Here is a 23,048-nt window from a genome sequence, read left to right as displayed (position 1 = left end):
GGATATACCATGCACAAAAAGTTCAGGTGGGCCCTGCTAGGGGTGGCGAACTCTCCGCTCACAACTTTCTACCGACCGCAACGATATGAAAGCGTTCACCGCCGCCGCGATGGCGGTGTTGGGTGCAGCAGTCATGGCCGATTTCGCGCCGTCTAGCCATGGAAATCAGCAGATGCCGTCAGAGCATGTCTCGTTTGCTGCCATGGACAACGCAATACCGACGACAACGTCGCAACCGTCGTCAACACCATCCACCACGGTCGATCCGGACACTCCGAGCACCACATCCGCGTCAGTGGCAACAACAACCCCCACGCCAAGTGCCACCTCCATAACCACTCCCGCCCCTACAATAAAGCCAAATGGGGTGACGCCAACCAGCACAACTGCCCGCCCGGCGTCGTCGACCCCATCGACAACATCCAGCAACGTCGTGGCCGCTGTGCAATGTCCATTTATCTTCACGTCGGCCATTGTCACGACCGAATTTAACGCCGTGCTCGACGAAATCCTGGCCAACAACGCTGCCAAGAACTCGTCCAACACGACCGACACCATCGTCGGTCCTCTGACGACTACGAATCGCCCAACGACGTCAGTTTCCTTGACCACCGTACGATCTCGCCGAACCATGACATGCTCGTGACCACCTTTTCTCCAGAGCAACACACCAACGTCGGCGGCCCCATCGACCACCGTGGCACCAGGCGACGAGAGTGTACCAAACACCGCAGCGCCCACCACAGGGACGCCAGCCGCGAACGCTCGTGCGACCACGACATGGCGCCCCACCACCACCACTGCAACGCTTCCTTCGATCGTCTCGGGCGATCGCCGGCTCTCGGATCGAGAAAACAACGTCGCATTTGCGTGCGACGCGAGTTTTTACGGCAAATGGATCACGAGTGGGCTGACGTGCGGTGGAGCAGGTGCACTCCCTGTACATGAACGCTCGTCGTCACGTCAAGTGCCGTAGATTTGGACGTGGAAGCCGCCGTTAAGCACGCCGCGTGCGCGACATACCGTGGGGATGTGTCGTTGCCCGCGGTGACCGTCGCATCCTGCCTCACAACGTGCGCATTTCCATCCTGCATCAACAACTCGTGGGCGTACAAGTCGGCGCGTCCAGGGTTTGGCAGCGCCATCTACGCCAACTTTGACTTTTCCCAGTGGTTTACAGCGTCCATGACGAGCCAGCTCAAGGCACGCACCCAAGACATCGTCAACTTTCACAATTTTTCGATGGCGGTCGTCGATGCGTGTCGATCGCCCGCGCAGTGCACGTGCCCCGTGTACATCCCGCCCTCGGACACGGCCACCAACCCCACCGACGACCTCAACCACCGCATTCAAGAAGCCAAGAAGCAGCAAGTGCGCGCCGCGGACTTTGCGCCACAGACCGACTGGGTCCCGCACACGCCGCTCGAGTCGGTCGCGTCGTTTACGGCGTCTGTTACGCAATATGCCACCTTCATTGGGGTTGCCACGTCGGCGTCCGCCGTGGCCGTGTCTTCGATTGTGTCGTCGTCGGCGGTGGTGACGTCGAGTGGTGCGGCGGCAGCGGCCGGATCAGCGGCATCGCTCAGCGTCGCTGTGAGTTTGCTCGACATGGCGAGCTTCGTCACAAGCGTGAGTCAGTTGAACGTGGAGCGGTTGCCGCCGCCCATGGGGATCGTTGCGGCGTCGATCTCGCCGTTCCAGTTTTCATTCTTCACGTGGGAATCGGCCAAGTACACGCCACCGTCGTCGAGCGCGCAGGGCCGATCGTTGGCGACCGCATCGGACAACACCATGTCCGGCATGGAGCGGTACGCGGCGACGGTCGGGGTTCGGCCAGATCAGTTGTTTTACGTGACGTTGACGGGCATATGCGTTGCGGCTGGGGCCATCGCTGTCGTTGTCGCGATCGTTTTCGTGGGGGCGTTGGCCGTCTCAAACGACTTCACGCGGCTTCGCGACCAAATCGTCGACCGCGGCGTCGGTGCGTGCATGTTGCTCGCAGTGGTCGGCCAGTACGCGATCGGTGTCACTGCGACATTTGAAATCACGCAGGCAGTGGACGTCGGTGGCGACGCATGGGGCGTCAGCGTGTTTGTGGTACGCGATTCTCTCTCTCCATGGACGTCACGCGGGTGTAGGCCATGGCCGCGCTGCTCGTGCTCTCTGTGGGCACGATCGTGTACGGGTACTTGGTCGTGCGGCAGCACGAGCACGACCTCCGCGACATCGGGACAAAAGATCATTACGACAAGTCGGTGCATCGGCGGTATGGGTGCCTCTACGACGAATACAACTTTGCCAACCGCTTCTTCTTTGTCGTCAAGATGCTCCTGGCGCTGAGTGTCGGCATCACGACGGGCCTGTCGACCCTCTCGGGCCTCGCGCAAGTCGTCGCCCTGGTCGGCCTCCACGTTGTGTTTGTCCTGTACTTGGAAGTGCGTCAGCCGCACTTGGCCAAGTTTGTCCAGGCCGCGACAACGCTCATCACAGTCCTGAAGATTGCAGCGCTTGGCTTGACGGCGTTTTTGTTGTCGGCGGTCGTCCAACTGCCGCCGACCGCGCGCACCGTCGTCGGCTACGTGATCGTGTCGCTCCAGGGCCTCGTCGTCGTCTTTCTCGTCGTGCGCCAAGGCTTTATCGTTTACCGTCAGTGGAAACTCAAGCAAGTCCCAGACCCAGCACGCGTTTCGATCACAGACTTTTACGGCGGCAGCAGCACGACGTCCGCGATGGCCAAACTCGACGGCGACCCCACCTGCGCCGACATTGAAACCAACCAAAGCAGCACTCGGCGCCTTCCCCCCCTCAACCACCCTGGCAAAGAGTACACTTTCTAGCACGGACGTTCAACACAGGGTGATGTTTTTGGGTCGACGATGGCAAGGGGCACATGACCACCTTCGTGAAGATCACGACGCCGCAGTGCATTCGACTCGACGAAACGCGGCCATCTAGACAAAGCAACGAATCGGACGGACGCGGGGATCGAGTGGGACGTGTGTGTAGGACGAGCTGTGTCGCATACGTTGACGATGGAAAGGGCGGCGACTGCATCGAGTGAGTCGAGGGATAGATTAGTAGAGGGGTGTTTTTAGCAAATGGACATCTTGCGGGCAAGGAGGCTCTTGCCGGTGCTCCACCCGAGCGTCGGCATCGCATAGTACTCGCCAATGTGGCAAATCTCGAGCTTCTGGACCTTTTCCATGGCCTGGACGAGCAACACGGCGCACTTGATGTTGTTGATCAAGGACACACCAAAGTCGACCGACGCGCGGCGGATGAGGTACCCATCCGACACTTCTTGCTGGGACCCGCCGTCCGGGACGTTGATGACCATTTCAATCTTGTTGTTCTTGATCGCTTCGACGGCGCCGTCGACCGCGCCCTTGACGTCCTTTCCGCTCGGTTTGTACAGCACGTTGCACTTGACGCCGTGCTCTTGGAGAAACGCAGCCGTGCCGGGCGTCCCAAACAGGCTGTACTTGAGCTCGTCGAGAATCTTGGCGCTTTCAAGAAACTCGCGCTTCATGTCGTCGCTCCCGATCGAGAGCAAGATCGTTTTTTGGTCCTTGGGCATTTTGAACCCGGCGCTGAGCAGCGCCTTCAGGAACGCTTCGTGCATGTCGGTGCCAAAGCACGCGACTTCACCCGTCGACGCCATTTCGACGCCAAGCGTCGGGTCCGCGCCATGCAACCGCGTAAACGAAAACTGCGGCGCCTTGACTGCAACGTAGTCAATGTCGATGAGCGCGATCGGGACCGGCTTGACGGCGAGGCCGAGCATGGCGCGGGTCGCGAGCGCGATAAAGTTCAAGTCGAACGTCTTGGAGATGAACGGAAACGTGCGCGACGCGCGCAGGTTGCACTCGATCACTTTGACTTCGTTTTCCTTGGCCATCAACTGAATGTTGAACGGGCCGGTAATGTTGAGCGACCGCGCGATCGCCGACGCAATGCGCTTGACTTGCTTGATGGTGGCCACGTACAGCTTTTGCGCAGGCAGGACGAGGGTCGCGTCCCCCGAGTGCACGCCGGCGTTTTCGACGTGCTCCGAGATGGCGTAATTCAGAATCTGACCGTCCTTGGCGACGCCGTCAAACTCGACTTCCTTGGCGTTCAAGATGAATTTCGAAATACAAATCGACTTGCTCGCCGACACGTTGGGGCTGTTGAGGTAATCGCGGAGCTCGGCTTCGCACGACGTCACAATCATGCCGGCGCCCGACAGCACGTACGACGGGCGGACGAGGACAGGGTACTGCACTTGGCGAGCAAAGTCTTCGGCGGCGGCGGTGGTCGTGACCTCGGTCCACTTGGGCTGGTCGACGCCAATCTTGTCCAAGAGCGCGCTAAACTTGTTGCGATCTTCGCACTTGTCGATGCTTTCAGCCGACGTCCCGAGGAGGCGGACGCCCATCTTGTGGAGCGGCATGCTCAAGTTGTTGGGAATTTGGCCGCCCACCGACACAATCACGCCATGGGCGTTCTCGCGGTCATAAATATCGACGACGCGCTCGAAGCTGAGCTCTTCAAAGTACAACCGGTCGCTTTCGTCGTAGTCGGTGCTGACAGTCTCAGGGTTGTAGTTGACAACAATCGCCTTGTAGTCGAGTTCGCGCAGCGTGCGGACGGCCGAGACGGCGCACCAGTCAAACTCGACCGACGACCCGATGCAGTACGCGCCGCACCCGAGGACCATCACGCCATGATCGTCCATCGGGATATCGTCCTCCATGCCCGAGTACGTCATGTACAAGTAATTCGTTTGAGCCGGGTACTCGGCGGCGAGCGTGTCAATCTGTTTCACGAACGGGACAACCCCGAACGACTTGCGGCGGTTGCGCACGTGCAACTCGGTGCTTGCGACTTCCGTCGCGATCTGGCGATCGGAAAACCCGTACGTTTTGAGCGTCTTGAAGTGGTTTGTCGTGAGTTTGTCCAGCGCCCCAAGCGATTTCATGCCCTTGCGGAGGCTCGAGATGTGGTGCAGCTTGGAGAGGAACCACCGGTCGATCTTGGTCAGCGCGTGCACTTGGTCGATCGTGTACCCGGCGTCGAGAGCAGCAATCACGTAAAACAGTCGCTCGTCCGTCGGCTTTTTCAAATTGGCTTCAATCTCGTGCTTGTCCGACGTAAAGTCGACCGGGCGCGCGTTCAGGCCGTCCAAGTTGGGGTTCACCATGCGAACAGCTTTTTGAATGCACTCTTCAAAGTTGCGGCCCACACTCATGACTTCGCCGACGCTGAGCATGGAACTGCCGAGGTCGTTCGAGACCCGATTGAACTTTTTCAAGTCCCATCGCGGCATCTTGACAACGCAGTAGTCCAAACTCGGTTCAAAGCACGCCGTCGTCGTTTTCGTGATGCTGTTCTTGATGCTGACGAGGTCGATGCCGAGCGCGATCTTGGCCGCCACGTACGCGAGGGGGTACCCCGTTGCCTTGGACGCGAGCGCCGAACTGCGCGATAATCGGGCATTCACTTCGATGATGCAGTACCGTTCCGAGTGCGGGTCGAGCGCGTACTGAATGTTGCACTCGCCGACAATGCCCAAGTGGCGGACGACCTTTTGGGCCGTCGCGCGGAGCTTAAAGTACTCCGAGTTGCTCAGCGTTTGCGATGGCGCGACAACGATCGAGTCGCCCGTGTGGATGCCCAACGGATCGAAATTCTCCATGTTGCACACCGTGATGCAGTTGTTTTTGGCGTCGCGAACGACTTCGTACTCGACTTCCTTCCATCCGCGGAGATCTTGGTCGATGAGGATCTGTCGGTCGCCGACCTTGTTGCCGGCTCCGTGCAGCGCCTTCTTGGCCAGCGCACGGAGCTCCTTGTCGTTTTCGGCAAAGCCAGAGCCGAGACCGCCCAACGCGAACGCGGCACGAACCAAAACGGGGTACCCAATCTCGTTGGCGGCTTCGACGGCTTCTTCGACCGTCTTGGCGGGCTTGCTCAGCGCAATGGTTTCGCCAATCTCGGCCAACTTTTCGCTAAAGCGTTCGCGGTCTTCCGTGTCGATCACGACCGAGATGGGCGTTCCCATCACACGCACGTTGTGTGCTGCCAACGCGCCGCTCTGTTCAAGCTCGATCCCGACGTTGAGCGCCGTCTGGCCACCCATCGAGACCAAAATCCCATCGGGTCGCTCCTTCTTGATAATTTCCAACACGGTGGACGCGCGGACAGGGACAAAATATACCTTGTCGGCCAACCCCTTGGACGTTTGCACCGTCGCAATGTTTGGGTTCACCAGAATCACTTGGATGCCTTCTTCCTTGAGTGCCTTGATCGCTTGCGAACCCGAGTAGTCAAACTCCCCAGCTTGACCGATGCTCAACCCGCCACTGCCCAAGAGCACGACCTTTCGAAACACGGGGCGGTCGTAAAGTGACGTGTCCATGAGGGTCAGCTTCGACGGCTGGCCCTTGACCTTGTCCAAGAACATGTCAAACAGAAACGCCGTGTCGGTCGGGCCACCGCACGCCTCGGGGTGGAATTGCACCGAGAAGAACGGCTTGAATTCGTGGATGATGCCTTCGTTCGAGTGGTCGTTCGCGTTCATGAAGAACGTCTTCCAGCCTGTCGGCAAGCTCGCCGTGTCGACTGCGAACCCGTGGTTCTGCGGGGTGATGTAGCAGCGCGTCGTGCGCATGTCAATGCAAGGCTGGTTCATGCCGCGGTTCCCGTATTTCATTTTGTACGTGGTGGCGCCAGCGGCCAAGGCCAAGATCTGGTTGCCGAGACAGATGCCGAAAATCGGCTTGAGCTTGTCGCCTTCTTGCTCGATCGCCCAACGGATCGACTTGATCGTGGCATCGGCCATTTCGGGATCACCGGGACCGTTCGAGATGAAAATTCCATCGTAGTTTGCGTTTGAGTTGGCCAGGTCGAAATCGTACGGGACGACTGTGAGCTCGACGCCTTTGGACAGCAAGTACCGCACGATGTTGTGCTTCATGCCGCAGTCAAAGGCAAGGATCTTGGGCGATGCGCCTTTGTTGTACACCTTGACTTCCTTTGGCGAGACTTTCGCGACAAGGTTCGTCTTGTTGGGGTCTTCGATTTTGATGATTTGGTCGGGGAACTCGATTTTCCCGAGCAACGACCCGTGTTCGCGAATCTTCTTCGTGATCATGCGCGTGTCCAGGCCGTAGAGCGCAGGAACGTTGTGTGCCTTCAACCAGTCGCCCAACGACGTGACGGCGTTCCAATGCGAGTGTTCAAACGAGTACTCGGACACAATGAGACCGGCAATTTGGACTTTGCTCGATTCGAAGTTCTTGGGCAAGCCGTACTCGTCGATCTCTTGGGACGGCACACCATAGTTCCCAATCAATGGGAACGTCAGGACAAGGATCTGACCGCTGTACGACGGGTCGCTCAATGCTTCGGGGTACCCGACCATGCCTGTGTTGAACACAACTTCGCCGCTCATGGATTTGTTGGCGCCGAAGGAAACCCCTTGGATAGACATGCCATCTTCAAAGTGCAGCGTCCCTTTCTCAACTTCGTCCGCCGCCAAGAGGGCATTGGTGTGGGTGGCCTTCTTGGCAGTCGTGGACGTCGCGTCGGCGCTGTCGCTGGCGGTGCGCTTCCCTCGTGGCATTTTGTCGAATGAACACACCTCCACAAGATCACCGCCATGGATAAATGCCGACATCCTATTTTCGTGTTGAAATTAGGTCAGCAAAATCCACGTCACAAGATACAAGTCCTACCCCTACTCCAATTTCGAATTATACACTTTGACATAAGCAAAGCGGAGGCCGTTCATCCTTGCGCCTGCGGATTGTTGCTAACCATCCCATATATTCACCCAAGCGGAGTGAGTATGCAAGGTAATGGCGACACGAGCAAGGTCTCCCAGCTTTGTTCAGGAATCTTGCCCGCCTCAGATGCATCTTTCCTCACGTTATCTTTCATAGGTGCTGCCTAGCGACGCAGGGACACATCCGTCCGTGTTCTCGCAGTTCTTCCATTACCAAACGGCATGAACAACGGGCGGCCAGCGGCGCTGTTGGCAAAGCGTTCTGTTGCAGGTTGCATTCTTTCAAGTGTGAACTGACTTGCTGAAACACTGCTATATAGTGATATTTCCATTATTCTTTCAAGACACATGCAATTTAATTAATTATCTTTGTTTTACATTGCATGTTTATTTCAATTTGACGCTGCTACCATGACACGTCCTTCATACTAATTCCAAGTGAAAAAAGGCCCCAGCCGGTACTTCGACAACTTCGTGGAAATCGAAGCAGTCGAAGCACGAATCAGCCAATCATGTGGCGAGAGCTAATTGTGGTCACAGCACGTGCACGCGGGAACTCACAAAGATGTCCTAGTCTCATCATCCAATCAAATGATGTTAAATTGTGTGGCGACCCTTATGCAGCCAATCAGATTTTTGAATTGCTTGAGCGGACAGCCACCAGTGTCCGATCCGTTAGCGACCAGTGGTTAATTTGACCGGTAGCCAAGTTTTTTTCTTCTCTTTTTTCGTTTTCGCTCTGAGCGCACAGGTGCCCGTGGATGGCCGACGGCGTGAGCGACTCTGATCGACGACGACGGACAGGAGCAGGTTCAGAACAGCACAACGACAACAGGCAGATGAGGAGTGCCCTCGCGGACACAGGTGCTGAGAACAGAGGCGGAACCGCCACGACGAGAACTCCCTGCCCGCGAGAAATTTGCATAATCGACTCGTTGTATTGTCTGTGTGGTTCTCGTCTTGAAGGACGTCTCGATGTTGTGTTAGAGATCAGGTTCAGGCAGCTGCATCGTGTCACCATTGTGCGCTCCATCCGATGCTGAGGCCGCCATCCGCTCCTGTGTTCGCATCCACGCGGCCAGTAGCTCGTTCCGCTGGAGCGCAGCCTCTTGATGGCCCATGTCTGCCGCTATGTTGAACCACTCTAGGGCCTTGGATACCTCCGTTTCGATCATGTACTGATACCCGAGTTGGGCGGCAGTGTCCGCATCCGTTTTATCGAGATCCCACGCATCCACGAGCAATGTACGTGCTTCGGCGAAGCCGCCTTCTTTCTGCAGCACGTGGGCGAGCGACACCATCGCTGGCGGATACAGGGGCTTCAACGTGAGGACCTTACGATAGTGCTACGTAGTCCAAACACAGATAAGTCAACCATGTCGACGATGTGGCTCCGCCTTTCGTACCGCTTCGGCGACCACCCACTTCTCCTGGCGAACGCACAGGTTGGCGTAGTTGTAGTGCAGCTCAGCGTTGTTATCGTCGACATCGAGGCCATGCTTGTACCACGTGGACGCCTGTGTGTCGTTGCCCAACTTCACATACGTCATGGCCATGCTGTTGGCCAAGTACGCTCGCATGCGCTTGGATTCGTCGGACGTCGCGGATTTGTTCCGGTCATGCTCGGCGGCCAGTTTCAGCGCCTTGTGGTAATAGACGAGGGCCGGCTCCAAGTGGTTGGCGTTGACGAGTATGTCGCCGCGGTGCTTTTGATCGGCCACGTCTGGAAGCCACCCGGTGTATGGCGACGGATTCAGCTTCGCCACCATGTCGTCTACCAGTCGAGCGGTCCAATTCGACAAGAGCGACGCCGTGTCGTCCGAGAGAGTGCTCAACCAGATTGCAAACAGTACGATGGCGACTGGAAACCCGAGAGCGATGGCCTTGGTTCGCTTCGCCTTGGCCTTTTTCGCCGCTTCTTCAGCTTTCAGTCGGGAGGTCAGCCCTTGCAGCGTCGGCGTCATGGCAGCGTCGTCGTCCGAAAATGATGAGCCCTTCAACGCTCCCGAAATGCCATCCTTCTGTCTTTCTAAAATCGACGAGTTGGTTACTGCTGCCACATTGCCCCGAAAATTTCCACTACACAAGATCGTCGTCATGCGTCATGGATTCGAACGTCATGATTATTGTATCTCTGCATGAGGATAGCTGTCGACATCCCGCGCTATGGGTGGCGTCGGTGATCCTGCTTTTAATCCCAAACCTCCTAGTGTCGACGCACAAAGCCACCAAGTCTCCTCTGCTAGAAAAACTACCGCCACCACCGATCATTGCATTCAGTCAGTCGCTTCAACCGCCTTTCATGTCGAGCATGGCCACTTTATTCGATTGCCAAGCCTCCACAGCGCTATGCACCGAATAGAGAGGGGATTCTGCTATGCTTTCAAGAAAACAATATCGTTCGAGATCGTGCTTGCGCTTAACAAAACAGCTTGAACCGGCAGGCATTGCCATGGTTCCAAAGGTCCTGGAATACTACATGTGGAAGGGTCGTGGGGAGCGTCTCGTGGCCTTTCCAGATGCGTGAAACGAGCAAAACACTGTGGATTACTTCATTTACGTGCACCGCAATCACTTGGAAGCTGCGTTGAAGCGCTCCTCGACGTTCTTCCAGTTGACGATTTCCCAAATCGCCTTGAGGTAGTCAGGGCGAACGTTCTTGTAGTCCAAGTAGTACGCATGTTCCCATACATCCACGCCCAAGAGAGGAATCAGCCCAACCGTGCTCAACGGATCTTGGTTCGCCAGCGCAGCAAATTGTACGCGCTTTTGGGTAGGGTTGTACCCCAACCAGCCCCAGCCACTACCTTGGACAGCCGCCGTTTGGGCATTGAACGTAGTTTTGAACGCTTCGAACGATCCAAATTCCTTTTCGATCGCCGACTTCAATGCCCCAGTGGGTTCACCTCCCCCACCCTTCTTCGGGGGAGCCAAGTTCGTCCAGAAGATCGAGTGGTTCACGTGTCCACCACCGTTGAACTTGATGCCTTGTTGCAAAGCAATCAACTTTTGAACGTCGTTCTTCGCCTGGGCTTCCGCGTACTGTTCCGAGAGCGCATTGTAGTTGGCGACATACGCAGCGTGGTGCTTGCTGTGGTGCAATTCCATGATTTTCGCCGAGATGACGGGTTCCAACTCATTGTAGTCGTATGGCAAGTCGGGCAGCACGGCCTTGCTCGAGAACGCGCGCGTGCTCGCTTGCTTGGTGGACTGGCGCACTGCCTTCACAATGTGGTTCATGGCGACTTGGCGATCTTCGAAATGAAGCCTTTTTCACCACAAGGTCGTTGGTGATCCGGATACGACATCCGAATAACAGGACTTCGCGAATGATCGGGCTCGGATCTCAGCGAATCCGTCTCACCTCACTGGCTGCGAGGTCTTCACCGAGCAAGCCACGCAAAGGTAGGAGCTCCATCGGCTTTCCAGCTCTTTGCAGCAACCCCACCCATAATTGGTCGCGAGATGTTGGCGATGGCGTTCTCCAGTGAAAGATCTATGGGGAGTCCACGCCATGACGGCATGCAAGTCCATAACACATGCAAGTCCATAACAGTAGGGTATTTCATTTTGACTTAGAAGGGAAACATATTTGATATTGAATCTAGTACATAAGACTTGTAAAAATCGGTATTTCAATATATTTAGGGCTTTTGTCCTTGCACTTGTTGAACACACACTGGGATTGGTTGGATATGATGGAGGGAATTGATTGGCTATAGATTTTGAGAATACTTGGATTTTAGCCAATCACTACACAACAGCAAACATTGTACTTCGACAGCCTCAGTTTCCACAGCAGCCGAAGATGGGTCCAGGAGCACATGCCAGCGGGGGGGACTCGCAGTCCTTGACCGAGCCAGCCTTCCTGGAACGCGTGTTTGCATCTGTCGGCAGGTATGCACGCACATCCGTTTGATTGTGGCGACCGCGCTGACCTTCTTCGTGCAGAAAATGGCAGCATTTGTTGGATCAATCGACAATTTATGTGTATGGCCGATGGGCGGCATCTGCGTTGCTGCTCACCGTGTACATTCTCCGAGTGTACTACTTGAATGCATTTCACATCATCACGTACGGCTTGGGCATCTACTTGCTCAATCTGTTCATTGGATTTCTCTCGCCCCAAGTACACGCAACCTTTTCGCCATCACATCCACTGACAATGGGGTGCAATAGATCGATCCCGAAACCGAAGGCCCTGTGCTGCCTTCGACCAGCAGTGAAGAGTTCCGCCCGTTTAGCCGTCGCGTTCCAGAATTCAAGTTCTGGTACTCGGCCACGAAAGCGACGTTCATTGCGACGTTGTTGACGTTCTTCGAAGTGTTCAACGTCCCGGTATGTCTCGAGTCATTCACCGCTTCATGCAACAATCTGACGGTCGCGCAGGTGTTTTGGCCGATCCTGCTGATGTACTTCATCTTGCTGTTCACGTTGACGATGAAGCGGCAGATCAAGCACATGTGGAAGCACAACTACGTGCCGTGGTCGACCGGCAAACAAGTGTACAAGGGCAAGGGCGGCGGCAAGGACTCCAAGTAGATTTCTTTCTCGAGTGACCCACTATCGGTTTCCATTCAGTCGTCGAACGGACGTTGCATAAATACTTGACTGCTTCCATGCTCTTATCCATCCCACAATTCGCTGCCGTACCCACTGGTCGCGCCACGGGACGGCATGTCTCGATATGAAGGCGGTGGTGGTAGTGTCACGGCGTCCTCTACGATGTTCAGATGATGAGTTCGGACTAAAATAAATCGTTGGGCAGTTCACTTGCCATCATGAGCTATCGGCCATTCACCTGCTATCGCGTCAACTTGATCGAAGTAGTCTGCGCCGTCTCGAACAACGCGGTCGGCGCTCACGTTTTTACTCTGCACATTGGGAGGCTTCTCCACGTCGTCCTCGAATTCGCGTTTGCTGTCACGGTCGCTGCACTCGGGCATCTCTACCATCGACAGGGCTGACAGCAGCGGCGGCAGCTTCGTCTCGTTCGGTTTGCTCCGAGCCTTCCCCGAAGCAGTCGCAAGCTGGACAGTTGGAAAATGCTGTGCTTCGAATGTTGGTTCGATGTCCACTGCTGGAGCTTCGATAAAGACGGTCGACGCTTCTGTGGGCGGCCGCTGGGTTGGACCCCGGGCGTTGGACGAGATGGGGCGAGTCAGCATGGACAACTTGGTCAACTGCGGCAATGTGCTGCAGCCATGCGGTCGCTGTCTACTTGGCGCGGCATATGGGGATGCAAGGACCTATGCCCACGCCGTTGCACGCGGTCTCGCAGCGGGAACGACGACCAACCTTTTGCTGGACTTGTTGAAGGCGCATGGGATCGATTCGCCGTGGTGGAGTGGGCTGATGAGATGGCATGGCTGGCGGCAACTTTTCTACATCATTTCCACCGCATTCCAATTTTAGGGCGTTGTGAACATCACAACAGCACAGGAAGCTCACCATGAAGGGCTTGTAGATGGCACTCCTTCTCACGCTCTGCACAAGTGGTCATGTGAAGGACATGGAAAAGTGGTCCGAGACGTACCCCACGCCGCTTCGAGGTCACGCTTCCGCTGTCTCTCCCGCCGCCTCTCATCGTCTTTCGTTTTCTTCCACTTGAGAAACTGCGCATCTACCATCGCCATCCACACATACGTGACGAAGGAAGCACCTTCAGCAGCAACGGCCTTACGCGACTCCTCCGCGGTTTGCTCGACGAGCGGCGTGAGTTCCTGGTCTGACAGAGGTGCGTTCGCCTGGCGGCGCCGTCGCATCTCGGCGTCCTTCGCCGCTTTCCACCTCCGCCATATCGCATTGTTTTCTTCGTCGGACAATGTTTTGCGCTTCGACGTCGGTCCCTGGCCATTGGACGACTCGGTCAACTGTGTCGACTTGGCTTTTGGCGGCGACAAGTCAATGTGCTGCAGTTGCTTTCGGGGAAGCAGCAACACTTGCTCGTATTTCTTTCGCGCGGGCGACGGTCGGCCCAGCGGCGCAAGCATCACCTCGACAGACGGTTTCAGTATGCACGACGGTTACAGAGAAATTCCCAGTCTAATTCTTTATTTTGAAGGACTCGACGGCAGCCTGCGGTGCTCGACGTGACGACGGGCGAGGACGCCGAACGGAATGCGACGCAGCATCATGTAAGCGCTCTCGAGAAGCGCAACGGCCTCGACTTCAAACTTGGCGCCTTGAGTCCAAAGATCCAAGCCCAGTTGCAGAGCTGTCCCAAAGTCACACTCGTCGCATGCAATCGTTGCCCGAGTGATGAGGTCGTCGACAGCTTTATCTCGTGTCGGCGCCTCCAGGAGCTTTCGCAACTTGCTGTGTGTCACCGGGAGGTCACGAAACCCAATGCGGGATATGGCATGAACAGGAACGACGATGCCAAGCCCGCTTAATGTCGGAGCCACCTGTTCTGCACGTCGTCGACACTGGCAACTCTCGCGACTAGCAAGTGATGAGGTCGAGGTCTTCTGTCGCTTGTGCTTCGGAGTACTCGCCGGCGCCACACAACAACCGTATTGCGTCGTTAGGAATGCTCGAATGGTTGTGAGGTGGGGATGCGGCTTGGTTGCTCCTTCCAACCGGTCAAAGAGTACGTGGGCAAAGCATTCGTGGACGAAGTCGAACGATCCCTACAATCGCCGTCATGAAAATACGACAGATTCAAGGGAGTGATTACTGAGGATTCTCTTCCTTTGACGACGTATTTCGGAACATCGGATGGGTCATCCCTGGTGGCACGTTGTTGTAGATGCTTGCTCGCGACAATGGGATATGTCCACCTCACCTGAAATAGCCAAATGACATGGAGTCGCTCCGTGCGACTGTAATCACTTCGGGCGGGTCGTAATAGCATCGCCCGTGAAGGTATTCCTATATGCACCGATCAATTGCAACCGTTAGAGCAAGCGAGGGGAATGGTCCAAACGTGAGTAGGAAAGTCAAGATGTGTCCACGCTGCCGAAAGCACATCAAAAGGACCCGTGAGCTCCATGCTAAGCGCTTCAACAAACGCGCCTACGTGTCCATGTTGTATGTGCATGATTCGGCAGGATGAAAGTCGTACGAGATGGATTGGAGTGGTTGAGATGTGCCGCCAAGCTGTGTATAGCAAAGAACTCATCAGGAGCGTCGAACAACCAGTCCTTCTTCAGTTTCTCTCTCCACGCAGCGATCTTATCATGTGGATGGATCTCAACGGCGTCAACCAAATCCGTGCTCGGCGCCGACTCGCCGTCGCACCCGACTCGAGTTGCCCGCTTTCCCATTCGCGCCATCTTGATTGTGTCTCCGGTTACATGACGGAGACATCCGGACATGAATCTATGCATAGTGGTTGGATTAAATCATGCACAATTTCGACCAATAGAAAACATTATTTCCATAGTTGGAATCGTTCAAATGGATCCCGCGGCACGATGGAGAGGCACCGCTTCGATGGTGCTGGGTGTAATGGACGCAGAACGAAGTGCTGGGGAATGAGGCTAGTGGGTCCATCACTGCACGTACGAAAGTCGTCAGGTTTACGTGGCGCATTCTAACGTGGGTGCTGTTCCACGCCTTGTGGTGTCAACACGAGAAAGGTACGAGGCAAATCATGTTGCTCTCTCTCAGTCGATCGCAGATCTCGCTGTCGAAATGCGCAATGCCTGACTCGTCTGTCTGTGCATTGGTGTTTTACTTCAGAAGCGGGGCCTTTTCGCCCGTTGCGGCGTCTGCTGCGTTCTTGGGATTCATCGTGTACTTGATTCCTTTCTCGAGCATCGCTTGGTACCCGCCACCCAAATGCGCGAGTGCGTTGTACCGGAATTCAGCCATGAACGCCATCTCGACAATGTTGGGCTCGATCACAAACACGCCCTGGGCGCGAGTCGACAGCAATACGGCCTTCCCCACGTGCTTGTAGCACAAGCTCTTGACAAAGTATGCGAGCTGGACAGATCGCTTGGGCGCGCCGACGATCGCGTCGCCGTCGTTGCACACTCGATACGCGTTCGGGACATAATGCTTGTACGCCTTGGCAAACTCGTGGTTGCCGACGCGGGGCGCCCCGAACGAGTACATGACGACTTCTTCGTTTAGGTTGAAAGTGGCATCGGTCGCAATGTCAAACGCGGCGAGGGTCGCGAGCGCGCCGCCCAAGCTGTGGCCAGTAAAGTAAATCTGGACGTCGCCCATGTTCTTGATGGTGTCGCGGAGCACGCGCTTGAGCTGCTGCTGCACCGTGATGTAAGCCGACCAGAACCCGACGTGGACGCGGGTTTTGTTCAGGTCGTCCCGGTTGCATTCCCAAGTCGGGACGGCAAAGCGATACTTGAGGTCCGTGACGGTGTTGGCAGCGCTCTGCGTGCCGCGGAACGTGACCACGATGCGCTTGTCGCCGCGAGCAACCCACCCGTACGTATCGGTTCCCTTGTCAAACAGCTCCGACACGAACTCGAGGCCGTCCTGCTTGAAGTGGTCGTGCGTCGCCATGACGTACGAGCCCGTGGCCTTGTCCAGCACGGGCTCGTCGTACACTCCGATGGCTTGATTGTACATGGCACACGCCGTTTCGATGCAGAACGCTTGAGGCGCCTGCCACGACAGGGTCGACAGGTGGTACGTCGAGTTGTGGCCGCCGCTTTGGTGGGCTTGCTTCAAGTGTGCGAGCTCAAACTCGCGGTGGGACGCATGCGTGAGGCGCGGCAGCGCCGACGCGGCGCAGGTGTAGTACACGTTTGGGTCGACCACGAGCGGCGGCAAGAAAATGACAAGGAGGGCCCACGTCGCGCTGCGCACAATCACTTGGATCGACGTGTCGGTCAAGAGGGCAGTCTTGGGGAGGTAGCTCGTGACACGGGGCACCGGGTCCGCGAACAGCGCGACAAAGAAAAATACGTACGTGATGGCGATCGAGACCGAGTAGAGGAAGCGCGCCGTGAGCTGCTGGGGACGCGAGTCCGCGTACGATTCGTACCGGAGCTTGTTGCGGACGTCGACCATGACGCCGCTAAAGATGGCGCCGGCCAAGATCGCGAGGCAAAAGTTGAAGAGCTGAATCCACTGGGTCGGGTACGACGAGTAAAACAGGAGCATGTATGCCGTGAGGACAACAGCGCCAAGCGTGAGTTTGACGAGGTAGAAGCGGCACCCAAACACGCGCTTGCGCTGCATGTCGAGCGCAAAGAGGAGGCACAAGAGCCAAATGCCGCTCGCACACGCCGACCAGGCGTGCATGAAGAAGTACATGTTTTGCCACGACGCAGTCGGGTCTAGCTTCTGCGCGACAAACAGGACCGGGAACGATCCGAGAAAGTTGACGACGAGCATGACGTACATGAGGCGGCGTTCGGGAAGAAAGTTGGCGGCGCGCGTGAGGCAAATCCACGACAGGAGTGCAACGACGTCGATGAGAAACACACCGAGGTCCACGAAACTCGTGAGCCGCTCAATGTACGAGTGGTGCGCAATAAAGGCGAGGTGCGGGATCGGATGGACGGTGCCGAGGCGGTTGAATTTGGACTTGATCTGGAACACCCCCGTGAGCTCAAACGTGTGGGGTTGCGCTTGCAAGTCGAGCGGGTGCAGCGCGTCCTGGTACCACGGAAAGTACACGAGCGGTGCGTACCCATCGTCGGACTGGGCTTGGTCGATGCGGCAAGCCCCGCTCTCGCAGACACATCCGACGACCTTGTGGCCGTAGATCTTGTCAAAGACCGCGTTTGTGTCTACCGTGAACGACACAACGTACGAAATGTCGAGCGTGGTTTTCCCGTTCGGGTCGAGCAGCGCCGCGGACGAGTTGCCACAAAAGTCGCCTTGAATCGACACGTAGCGGATGCCAGGTGGCACGGACGTCTCCGAGTGCGACGCGATGCGGTATGCCGATCGGTTGAGCTGGATCGTGGTGTCGCGGGTGAGCGGGTACAGCGACTCTTCCATTTGGAATGGCGGGATCAGGAGCGCCATCGACAGACAGAACGAAGCGATCAAGCCGTAGCAGAGAGATTGGACCCACCGCTTGTTCATCGTTTCCATAAAGATCTTGGGCGCTTGGTCCAGTCCAAACACAGTGTCTGGAACGACCGTGCGGAACTGCGCGAGGTTGATCATGTACTTGCGCTGCCCGCTCGACGCTTCCAGCGCTGTTTGAACGTGATCTTCGCGACCCGTGATGGCTTTGGCATTGCTCTTCTTCTTGAGCAAGTGGATGAGGAACGCGATGATCGGGACGACGACATTCAACGCGATCGCCGCGACCAGCGCAATCCATCCGGTGTCTACAGCATCAAGCAAGTGGAGAAATCAACTGCATGATGGCCGATAGAGTGGCGCCACGTACGAGAGAGACCACATTCACCGAGGCCGTCGCGCGCAGCACCATTGCATTCGAATAGAATGGGAAAACAGTCGCAGTTGCCAACAGCGCACCCTGCTTGGCGACGGTATAGACTGAACGCGCCACCACCGCTGCATGTTCCAGCAAGCGATGTCGTCGCATCGACGACACCTGCGATGGCCGCGAAGGCAGCGACCACCATGGCCATCTTGGAAGCCGCCATCACACGTTGTCGTCCAGACGTGAAATGACGCTGGTCGCGATCGCCTTGGAGGAAAGAGGAGATGAGTGGGAGGAGCGAGAATCTCACGACTACGTTGGACAAATCTCATGTTCAAACATGCATACATTTCAACCTATTTCGGTCGTCGTGCGTGCTGTGAATGCGCGAGACACGTTTCAGAAAAATACTATCGGCAATACTGCAAGAATCAAAGTTGTGTCTACCCTCCGAAGTGTACTTATTAAGGGTAGTTTAGCCCGAGCCCCGAGCCAAGGCCAGGCGTCAGTACAATTTCGATACAAATCGACACATGGATTGGCCAATCGCATCGCTGGATTCTGATATCCCACTGTACTGATGGCGTGGTCGACGCAGGCGACACGCCTAGTATTCTTCATTGAACACGTCGGCCAGCAGACGCTAACGACGGAAACAGTCGACGCGAGGGTCGTCGGCGCGCGTGGGATGGAGTGTGCTCCTTATTGCAAAGCCCATTTGGATCATCAATACGAGGGGAGGGGGGCGGCGTGCGCGAGCGAGTCAAGAACCGACGCGATGCGAGAGGAGTCTCCGACGATCGAACTGTACCTTTGCCCGCCCAACGCAGCGGCCACTGCACATGCATGCATTGTTCGCACGCATCGGCTCTGGTCGGTGCATTGCAAGCTTACTCCCGAGAGACTCTTTACGGTTCAACATGCAGCTTCTACTTGAGCAAGGCCGTGGCTTCAGTGTTGCGACTGCTCTCGGGCTTCATCGTATACATGACTCCCTTGTTGAGCAAGTGGCGGTACGTTGGCGGGAGATGCGCGAGAACGTTGTTACGGAACTCGGCCATGAACGCGCGCTCGACAATGTTGGGGTTGATCATAAACACGCCCTTGGCTCGGGTCGACAGCAGCACCGCCGTCCCAATGTGCTTGTAGCACAAGCTCTTGACGAAGTACGCGAGTTGGATCGATCGCTTGGGGGCGCCAACCACGGCGTCGCCGTCCGCGCAAATGCGATACGCGTTCGGGACGTGCTTGTTGAAGAGGGTCGCAAAGACGTGATTGCCGACACGGGGAGCGCCCAACGTGTACAGCACAACTTCCTCGTCCAAGTGGAACGACGCGTCGGTGACGAGGTCGAATGCAGCAAGCGTCGCAAGCGCTCCACCGAGGCTGTGACCTACGTGGCATTTGAAACCCATCCGAACCACACAAAATCCGCACGTCGACCCAACGAACCTGTCAGGTACACTTGGACTTCGCCCATGTCGTGCATCGTTTCGTGCAAGATGCGCTTGAGATCGTCGCGGACAGTCAAATACGCTTCCCAGAATCCCGTGTGGACGCGGGTCTTGTCCAGGAGCCCGCCGTCGTTGTCGTCCGTGGCCCATTGCGGAATGCAAAAACGGTACTTGAGATCCGTGACGGCGTTCTGGCCGCTCTTGGTGCCGCGGAACACGACCATGATCTTCTTGTCGCCTTTGAGGACCCACCCGTACGTGTCGGTGGCCTTGTCAAACAGCTCCGACACAAACTCGACGCCGTCGGCGGCAAAATGCGCATGCGACGGAATGTCGTACCCGCCCGTGTCAGGGTTCGCGACCACTTCGTCGTACACGGCAACGCTTTGGTTGTACGACGTGCACGCGGTCTCGACGCAGAACGCGCGGGGCGCGCGCCACCCGGCATAGTTGCTCGTCGAGTGAAACAGGTTGCGCGAATGGACTGCCTGCTTGAGCGATGCCATTTCGAAATCGTGCATGGAGCCGTCCGTGAGGCGCGGCAACGACGTCTTTGCGCGCATGTAGTACACGCTCGGCGCGGTGAGTGTCGGTGGCAGAAAGATAATGACGAGAATCCATGTCGCCGTGCGGATGATGACTTGGATCGACATGTCGGTGAGGTGCACTGTCTTGGGCAAGTACGCCTCGACGCGGGGGACCGAGTCCGCCGTCAGCGCGACGAAGAAAAACACATACGTGACGGCAATCGCGACGACGTACAAGAGGCGCGCCGTGAGCTGCTCCGGGCGAGTGCTCACGTAGCACTGGTACCGGAGTTTGTTGCGGACGTCCATCATGACGCCGCGGAAGATGGTGCTGACAAGGATCGCGAGGAAAAAGTTTAGCATGAGAATCCACTGGTACGGGAACGACGAGTAGTACACCCACAGGTACAGCGACAGGACGGCGACGCCAAGTGTGAGCTTGACGAGGTAGAAGCGGCACCCAAACACGCGCTTGCGCTGCATGTCGAGCGCAAAGAGGAGGCACAAGAGCCAGATCCCGCTCGAGCACGCTTGCCACGCATGGCAAAACAAGTACACTTGATGGAGGCTGACCGACGTCGGGAAGAAAAATTTGGTCACAAACATGAATGGAAACGTCGCGACAAAGTTGACCCAGAGGATCACCGACACAAGGGTGCGCTCCGGCAGCTTGTGCTCGACCTTGCGCGTCATGTAGGACCAGACAAAGATCACGAGCAGGTCCAGCGCGAACACGAGGACGTTGACCAAGTCGATCACGTGCTCAATGTACGAGTAGTGCGCAAACAGCGCGAGGTGCGGGATCGGCGACACGGGCGCGGCGCTCTCGTAGCTCGACGTCAAGGCAAACGTAGCACGAAGGGTGAACGTGTGGGTTTCCGTCTCGGACGTGAGCGGGCGAATGAGGTCTTGGTCGGCATCTTGGAACCTACAACGACCGTGGCGTCGACGTCAGTTGGGGCAGCACGTACCACGGAAAGTAGACGAGATCCGTGAGGCCGTTGTCCGACTGATCAGGGACCATCGTGCAGGCCGAGTCGACGCAGTTGCACCCGATCGTTTTGCTGCCGGCGACGGTGTCAAACATCTTTGTGGATTCCATGTCGAACGATATCGTGTAGTTGAGCTCAACGATCGTGATCCCGTTCGGGGCCAAGATCGACGGCGACGTTTCGCAGAATGCGCCTGGAGACGACAAGGGATGAGAATCGGGGGACGACGACGAAATGGACCTTGGATCGAAATGTACCGCGTCGATGCCGGCAGCGGCGTTGTGGCAATGCTCTCGACCGAGTACGACGTGTCGGACGATTGAGCGGTCGACACGCGCGTCAGCGTGAATGCTTTTTCGTTCATCGGGAACGACGGAATCAACATGAGGCACGACAGCGCGAACGAGAAGGCGAGGCAGTAGCACACGAGCTGCACCCATCCTAGACCCAGACGTGACGGGCACGAGAGGGGACGGTTGGCAAACCTTTGCTCATTGTCTCCATGAAAATCTTGGGCTCGTCGTGCAGACCGAACGCGGTGTCGGGCACAACCGTCTTGAACTGGCATGGAAAGACATGGTGATAACATGCGATTGCAAGGGATTCAACACACCAGATTGAGGTCGATGAAATAGGACCTAGATATATCAAGGATGCATGAGCAAGGGGCGCGCACAGCAGTCAAGGAAGCGTACTTGTACTTGGCGCTGGCGCCTTCGGACGCTTCCAAGTCGGCGGCTTCCTTGGCCAACGCGGCCTTGGCCTTTTCCGTACGCTTGCGATGTACCAAATGCGTGACGAACGCAATGACGGGCACGATCAAGTTGAGCGCAAACGCGACGATGAGCACCGCCCAGCCGTTGCCTGTCGTCGCATGAGATTGAATACACGACGTCATGATCGTACCGGAGAGCGCGCACTGCCCCAACCCGTCGACGAGGGTATCGTCACATCGAAACAGGGTAGGAAAGCACTCGCAGTTGCCTACAGCACACCCCGCCTCGCGTTGGTACAAACTGAACGCGCCACGACCGCTGCACGTATTAGGGAGACTCGTCATGGCAGTCGCAGACGTCGCCAGGAGCGCCGCGACGACAATTGCCTTTGGTGCCATCCCAAGAGTCAAAAGAACGTAATGTGACATGGACATTGCGCCATTCGATAAAGTACCTCAAAACATTCGTGGGATAATCCCACAAGGTCATTCCGGTATTAAAATTTCGAAATACTTCTTTCAACATGTACTATTGAGGTGACGGCCATGTCGATGTCCCTTTGTTATTTTATAATTATCCACGCTGGGATATACTTGAATGCCAAGGCTTCATACGAAGGTCCATACAATTTCAATTGTAGCAGGGTTGTGCAAATACGTTACTTTTCCGAATGGCTACGACAAAGCTGATTGTCAGGTGGCATACTTTATCGAATGTACCATCATGTTGATGGTTATCAACGAGTACTTACTTGGTTGGGGAATGCCATACTCCGCCAGCAAGTGGCCGTCACTGGCACGACCTTGGCTGCGTTGAAGCGAATGCCAGTGCTGGACTCTCTGTGCAGATTAGCAGCGCCATTCGACCTCAGGGCCGCATTGTTGTCGTCACAACAACGCAAAAGACGGTGACATGCAATTTACGTCGCCTTCGACAGCACCGCCCAGTCGACGAGTCGTTGGCTCTACCCGCACTTGGGCAACGGCTTTTGCATCGCTTGCTGAAGATGTCGACTCCCGACGTACCCTGCAACTTTGGTCTTCCAGGACGGTGGTGCCCCCGGGATGCACGATGAAACGACTTCCATGCGGTAATTACACGAAAGAGACTTTTGCCAAGGATTTGTCCACCCATCGTTGATGCCATCGCATTGGCGAGAAGAAAGCAAAGCGATTGATACACGGAGCAAGACACTCGTTGGCTCCAGCCGACGCAATGATGCCGTCGCCATGGGGTTTCCTCCCGCGACGGGCTGCAACATCGTCGCTCG

At 56.5% G+C, this 23,048-nt stretch overlaps 9 protein-coding genes across 10 annotated transcripts; 2 read left to right on the top strand and 7 right to left on the bottom strand.

Moving 5' to 3' along the window:
* The first annotated feature begins 28 nt into the window (after positions 1-28).
* H310_11078 (hypothetical protein) lies at positions 29-3,144 on the top strand. The gene is made up of 4 exons (XM_008877630.1): positions 29-613; positions 662-929; positions 977-2,097; positions 2,139-3,144. Exons 1-4 carry the CDS (start codon positions 86-88, stop codon positions 2,835-2,837), a joined length of 2,616 nt encoding a protein of 871 aa, XP_008875852.1. The 5' UTR covers positions 29-85; the 3' UTR covers positions 2,838-3,144.
* Positions 3,027-7,606, bottom strand: H310_11077 (carbamoyl-phosphate synthase, large subunit; the record flags this gene model as incomplete). The annotated part of the gene is made up of 1 exon (XM_008877629.1): positions 3,027-7,606. One exon carries the CDS (start codon positions 7,604-7,606, stop codon positions 3,092-3,094), a length of 4,515 nt encoding a protein of 1,504 aa, XP_008875851.1. The 3' UTR covers positions 3,027-3,091.
* Positions 7,607-8,337: 731 nt separating this feature from the next.
* On the bottom strand, positions 8,338-9,771 carry H310_11076 (hypothetical protein). The gene is made up of 2 exons (XM_008877628.1): positions 9,175-9,771; positions 8,338-9,114 (listed from the first exon to the last, which is right to left on the bottom strand). The coding sequence occupies exons 1-2, from the start codon at positions 9,730-9,732 to the stop codon at positions 8,752-8,754; spliced, it is 921 nt and encodes a 306-aa protein (XP_008875850.1). The 5' UTR covers positions 9,733-9,771; the 3' UTR covers positions 8,338-8,751.
* Positions 9,772-10,163: 392 nt separating this feature from the next.
* H310_11075 (hypothetical protein) lies at positions 10,164-11,029 on the bottom strand. The gene has a single exon (XM_008877627.1). The coding sequence runs from the start codon at positions 11,006-11,008 to the stop codon at positions 10,340-10,342; it is 669 nt and encodes a 222-aa protein (XP_008875849.1). The 5' UTR covers positions 11,009-11,029; the 3' UTR covers positions 10,164-10,339.
* Positions 11,030-11,539: 510 nt separating this feature from the next.
* On the top strand, positions 11,540-12,500 carry H310_11074 (hypothetical protein). Its single transcript, XM_008877626.1, has 4 exons — positions 11,540-11,665; positions 11,720-11,897; positions 11,948-12,106; positions 12,158-12,500. Exons 1-4 carry the CDS (start codon positions 11,577-11,579, stop codon positions 12,308-12,310), a joined length of 579 nt encoding a protein of 192 aa, XP_008875848.1. The 5' UTR covers positions 11,540-11,576; the 3' UTR covers positions 12,311-12,500.
* H310_11073 (hypothetical protein) lies at positions 12,394-13,781 on the bottom strand (the record flags this gene model as incomplete). Its single annotated transcript, XM_008877625.1, has 5 exons — positions 13,305-13,781; positions 13,220-13,255; positions 13,067-13,152; positions 12,570-13,017; positions 12,394-12,488 (listed from the first exon to the last, which is right to left on the bottom strand). Exons 1-5 carry the CDS (start codon positions 13,759-13,761, stop codon positions 12,394-12,396), a joined length of 1,122 nt encoding a protein of 373 aa, XP_008875847.1. The 5' UTR covers positions 13,762-13,781.
* Positions 13,767-15,045, bottom strand: H310_11072 (hypothetical protein; the record flags this gene model as incomplete). The annotated part of the gene is made up of 5 exons (XM_008877624.1): positions 13,767-14,400; positions 14,448-14,499; positions 14,556-14,641; positions 14,697-14,785; positions 14,835-15,045. The coding sequence occupies 5 exons, from the start codon at positions 15,043-15,045 to the stop codon at positions 13,822-13,824; spliced, it is 1,017 nt and encodes a 338-aa protein (XP_008875846.1). The 3' UTR covers positions 13,767-13,821.
* A 68-nt stretch (positions 15,046-15,113) lies between these two features.
* On the bottom strand, positions 15,114-18,327 carry H310_11071. 2 transcript variants are annotated; one of them, XM_008877623.1, is made up of 3 exons: positions 18,093-18,325; positions 17,502-18,030; positions 15,284-17,455 (listed from the first exon to the last, which is right to left on the bottom strand). In XM_008877623.1, exons 1-3 carry the CDS (start codon positions 18,104-18,106, stop codon positions 15,446-15,448), a joined length of 2,553 nt encoding a protein of 850 aa, XP_008875845.1. In that variant the 5' UTR covers positions 18,107-18,325; the 3' UTR covers positions 15,284-15,445. The 2 variants fall into 2 exon arrangements, with proteins under 2 accessions (XP_008875844.1, XP_008875845.1); XM_008877622.1 differs by having other exon boundaries at positions 15,114-18,030; positions 18,093-18,327.
* A 383-nt stretch (positions 18,328-18,710) lies between these two features.
* H310_11070 (hypothetical protein) lies at positions 18,711-22,189 on the bottom strand. The gene is made up of 8 exons (XM_008877621.1): positions 21,969-22,189; positions 21,758-21,926; positions 21,676-21,700; positions 21,548-21,623; positions 21,303-21,503; positions 21,042-21,255; positions 19,542-20,998; positions 18,711-19,482 (listed from the first exon to the last, which is right to left on the bottom strand). The coding sequence occupies exons 1-8, from the start codon at positions 22,174-22,176 to the stop codon at positions 19,019-19,021; spliced, it is 2,814 nt and encodes a 937-aa protein (XP_008875843.1). The 5' UTR covers positions 22,177-22,189; the 3' UTR covers positions 18,711-19,018.
* Positions 22,190-23,048: the final 859 nt, after the last annotated feature.

The sequence above is a fragment of the Aphanomyces invadans genome, assembly GCF_000520115.1.
Source record: "Aphanomyces invadans strain NJM9701 unplaced genomic scaffold supercont1.29, whole genome shotgun sequence".
In the NCBI taxonomy this organism is placed as follows: domain Eukaryota; phylum Oomycota; class Saprolegniomycetes; order Saprolegniales; family Verrucalvaceae; genus Aphanomyces; species Aphanomyces invadans.
The sequence above is the reverse complement of the archived record's forward strand: the minus strand, read 5'-3'. Positions and strand labels throughout refer to the sequence as shown.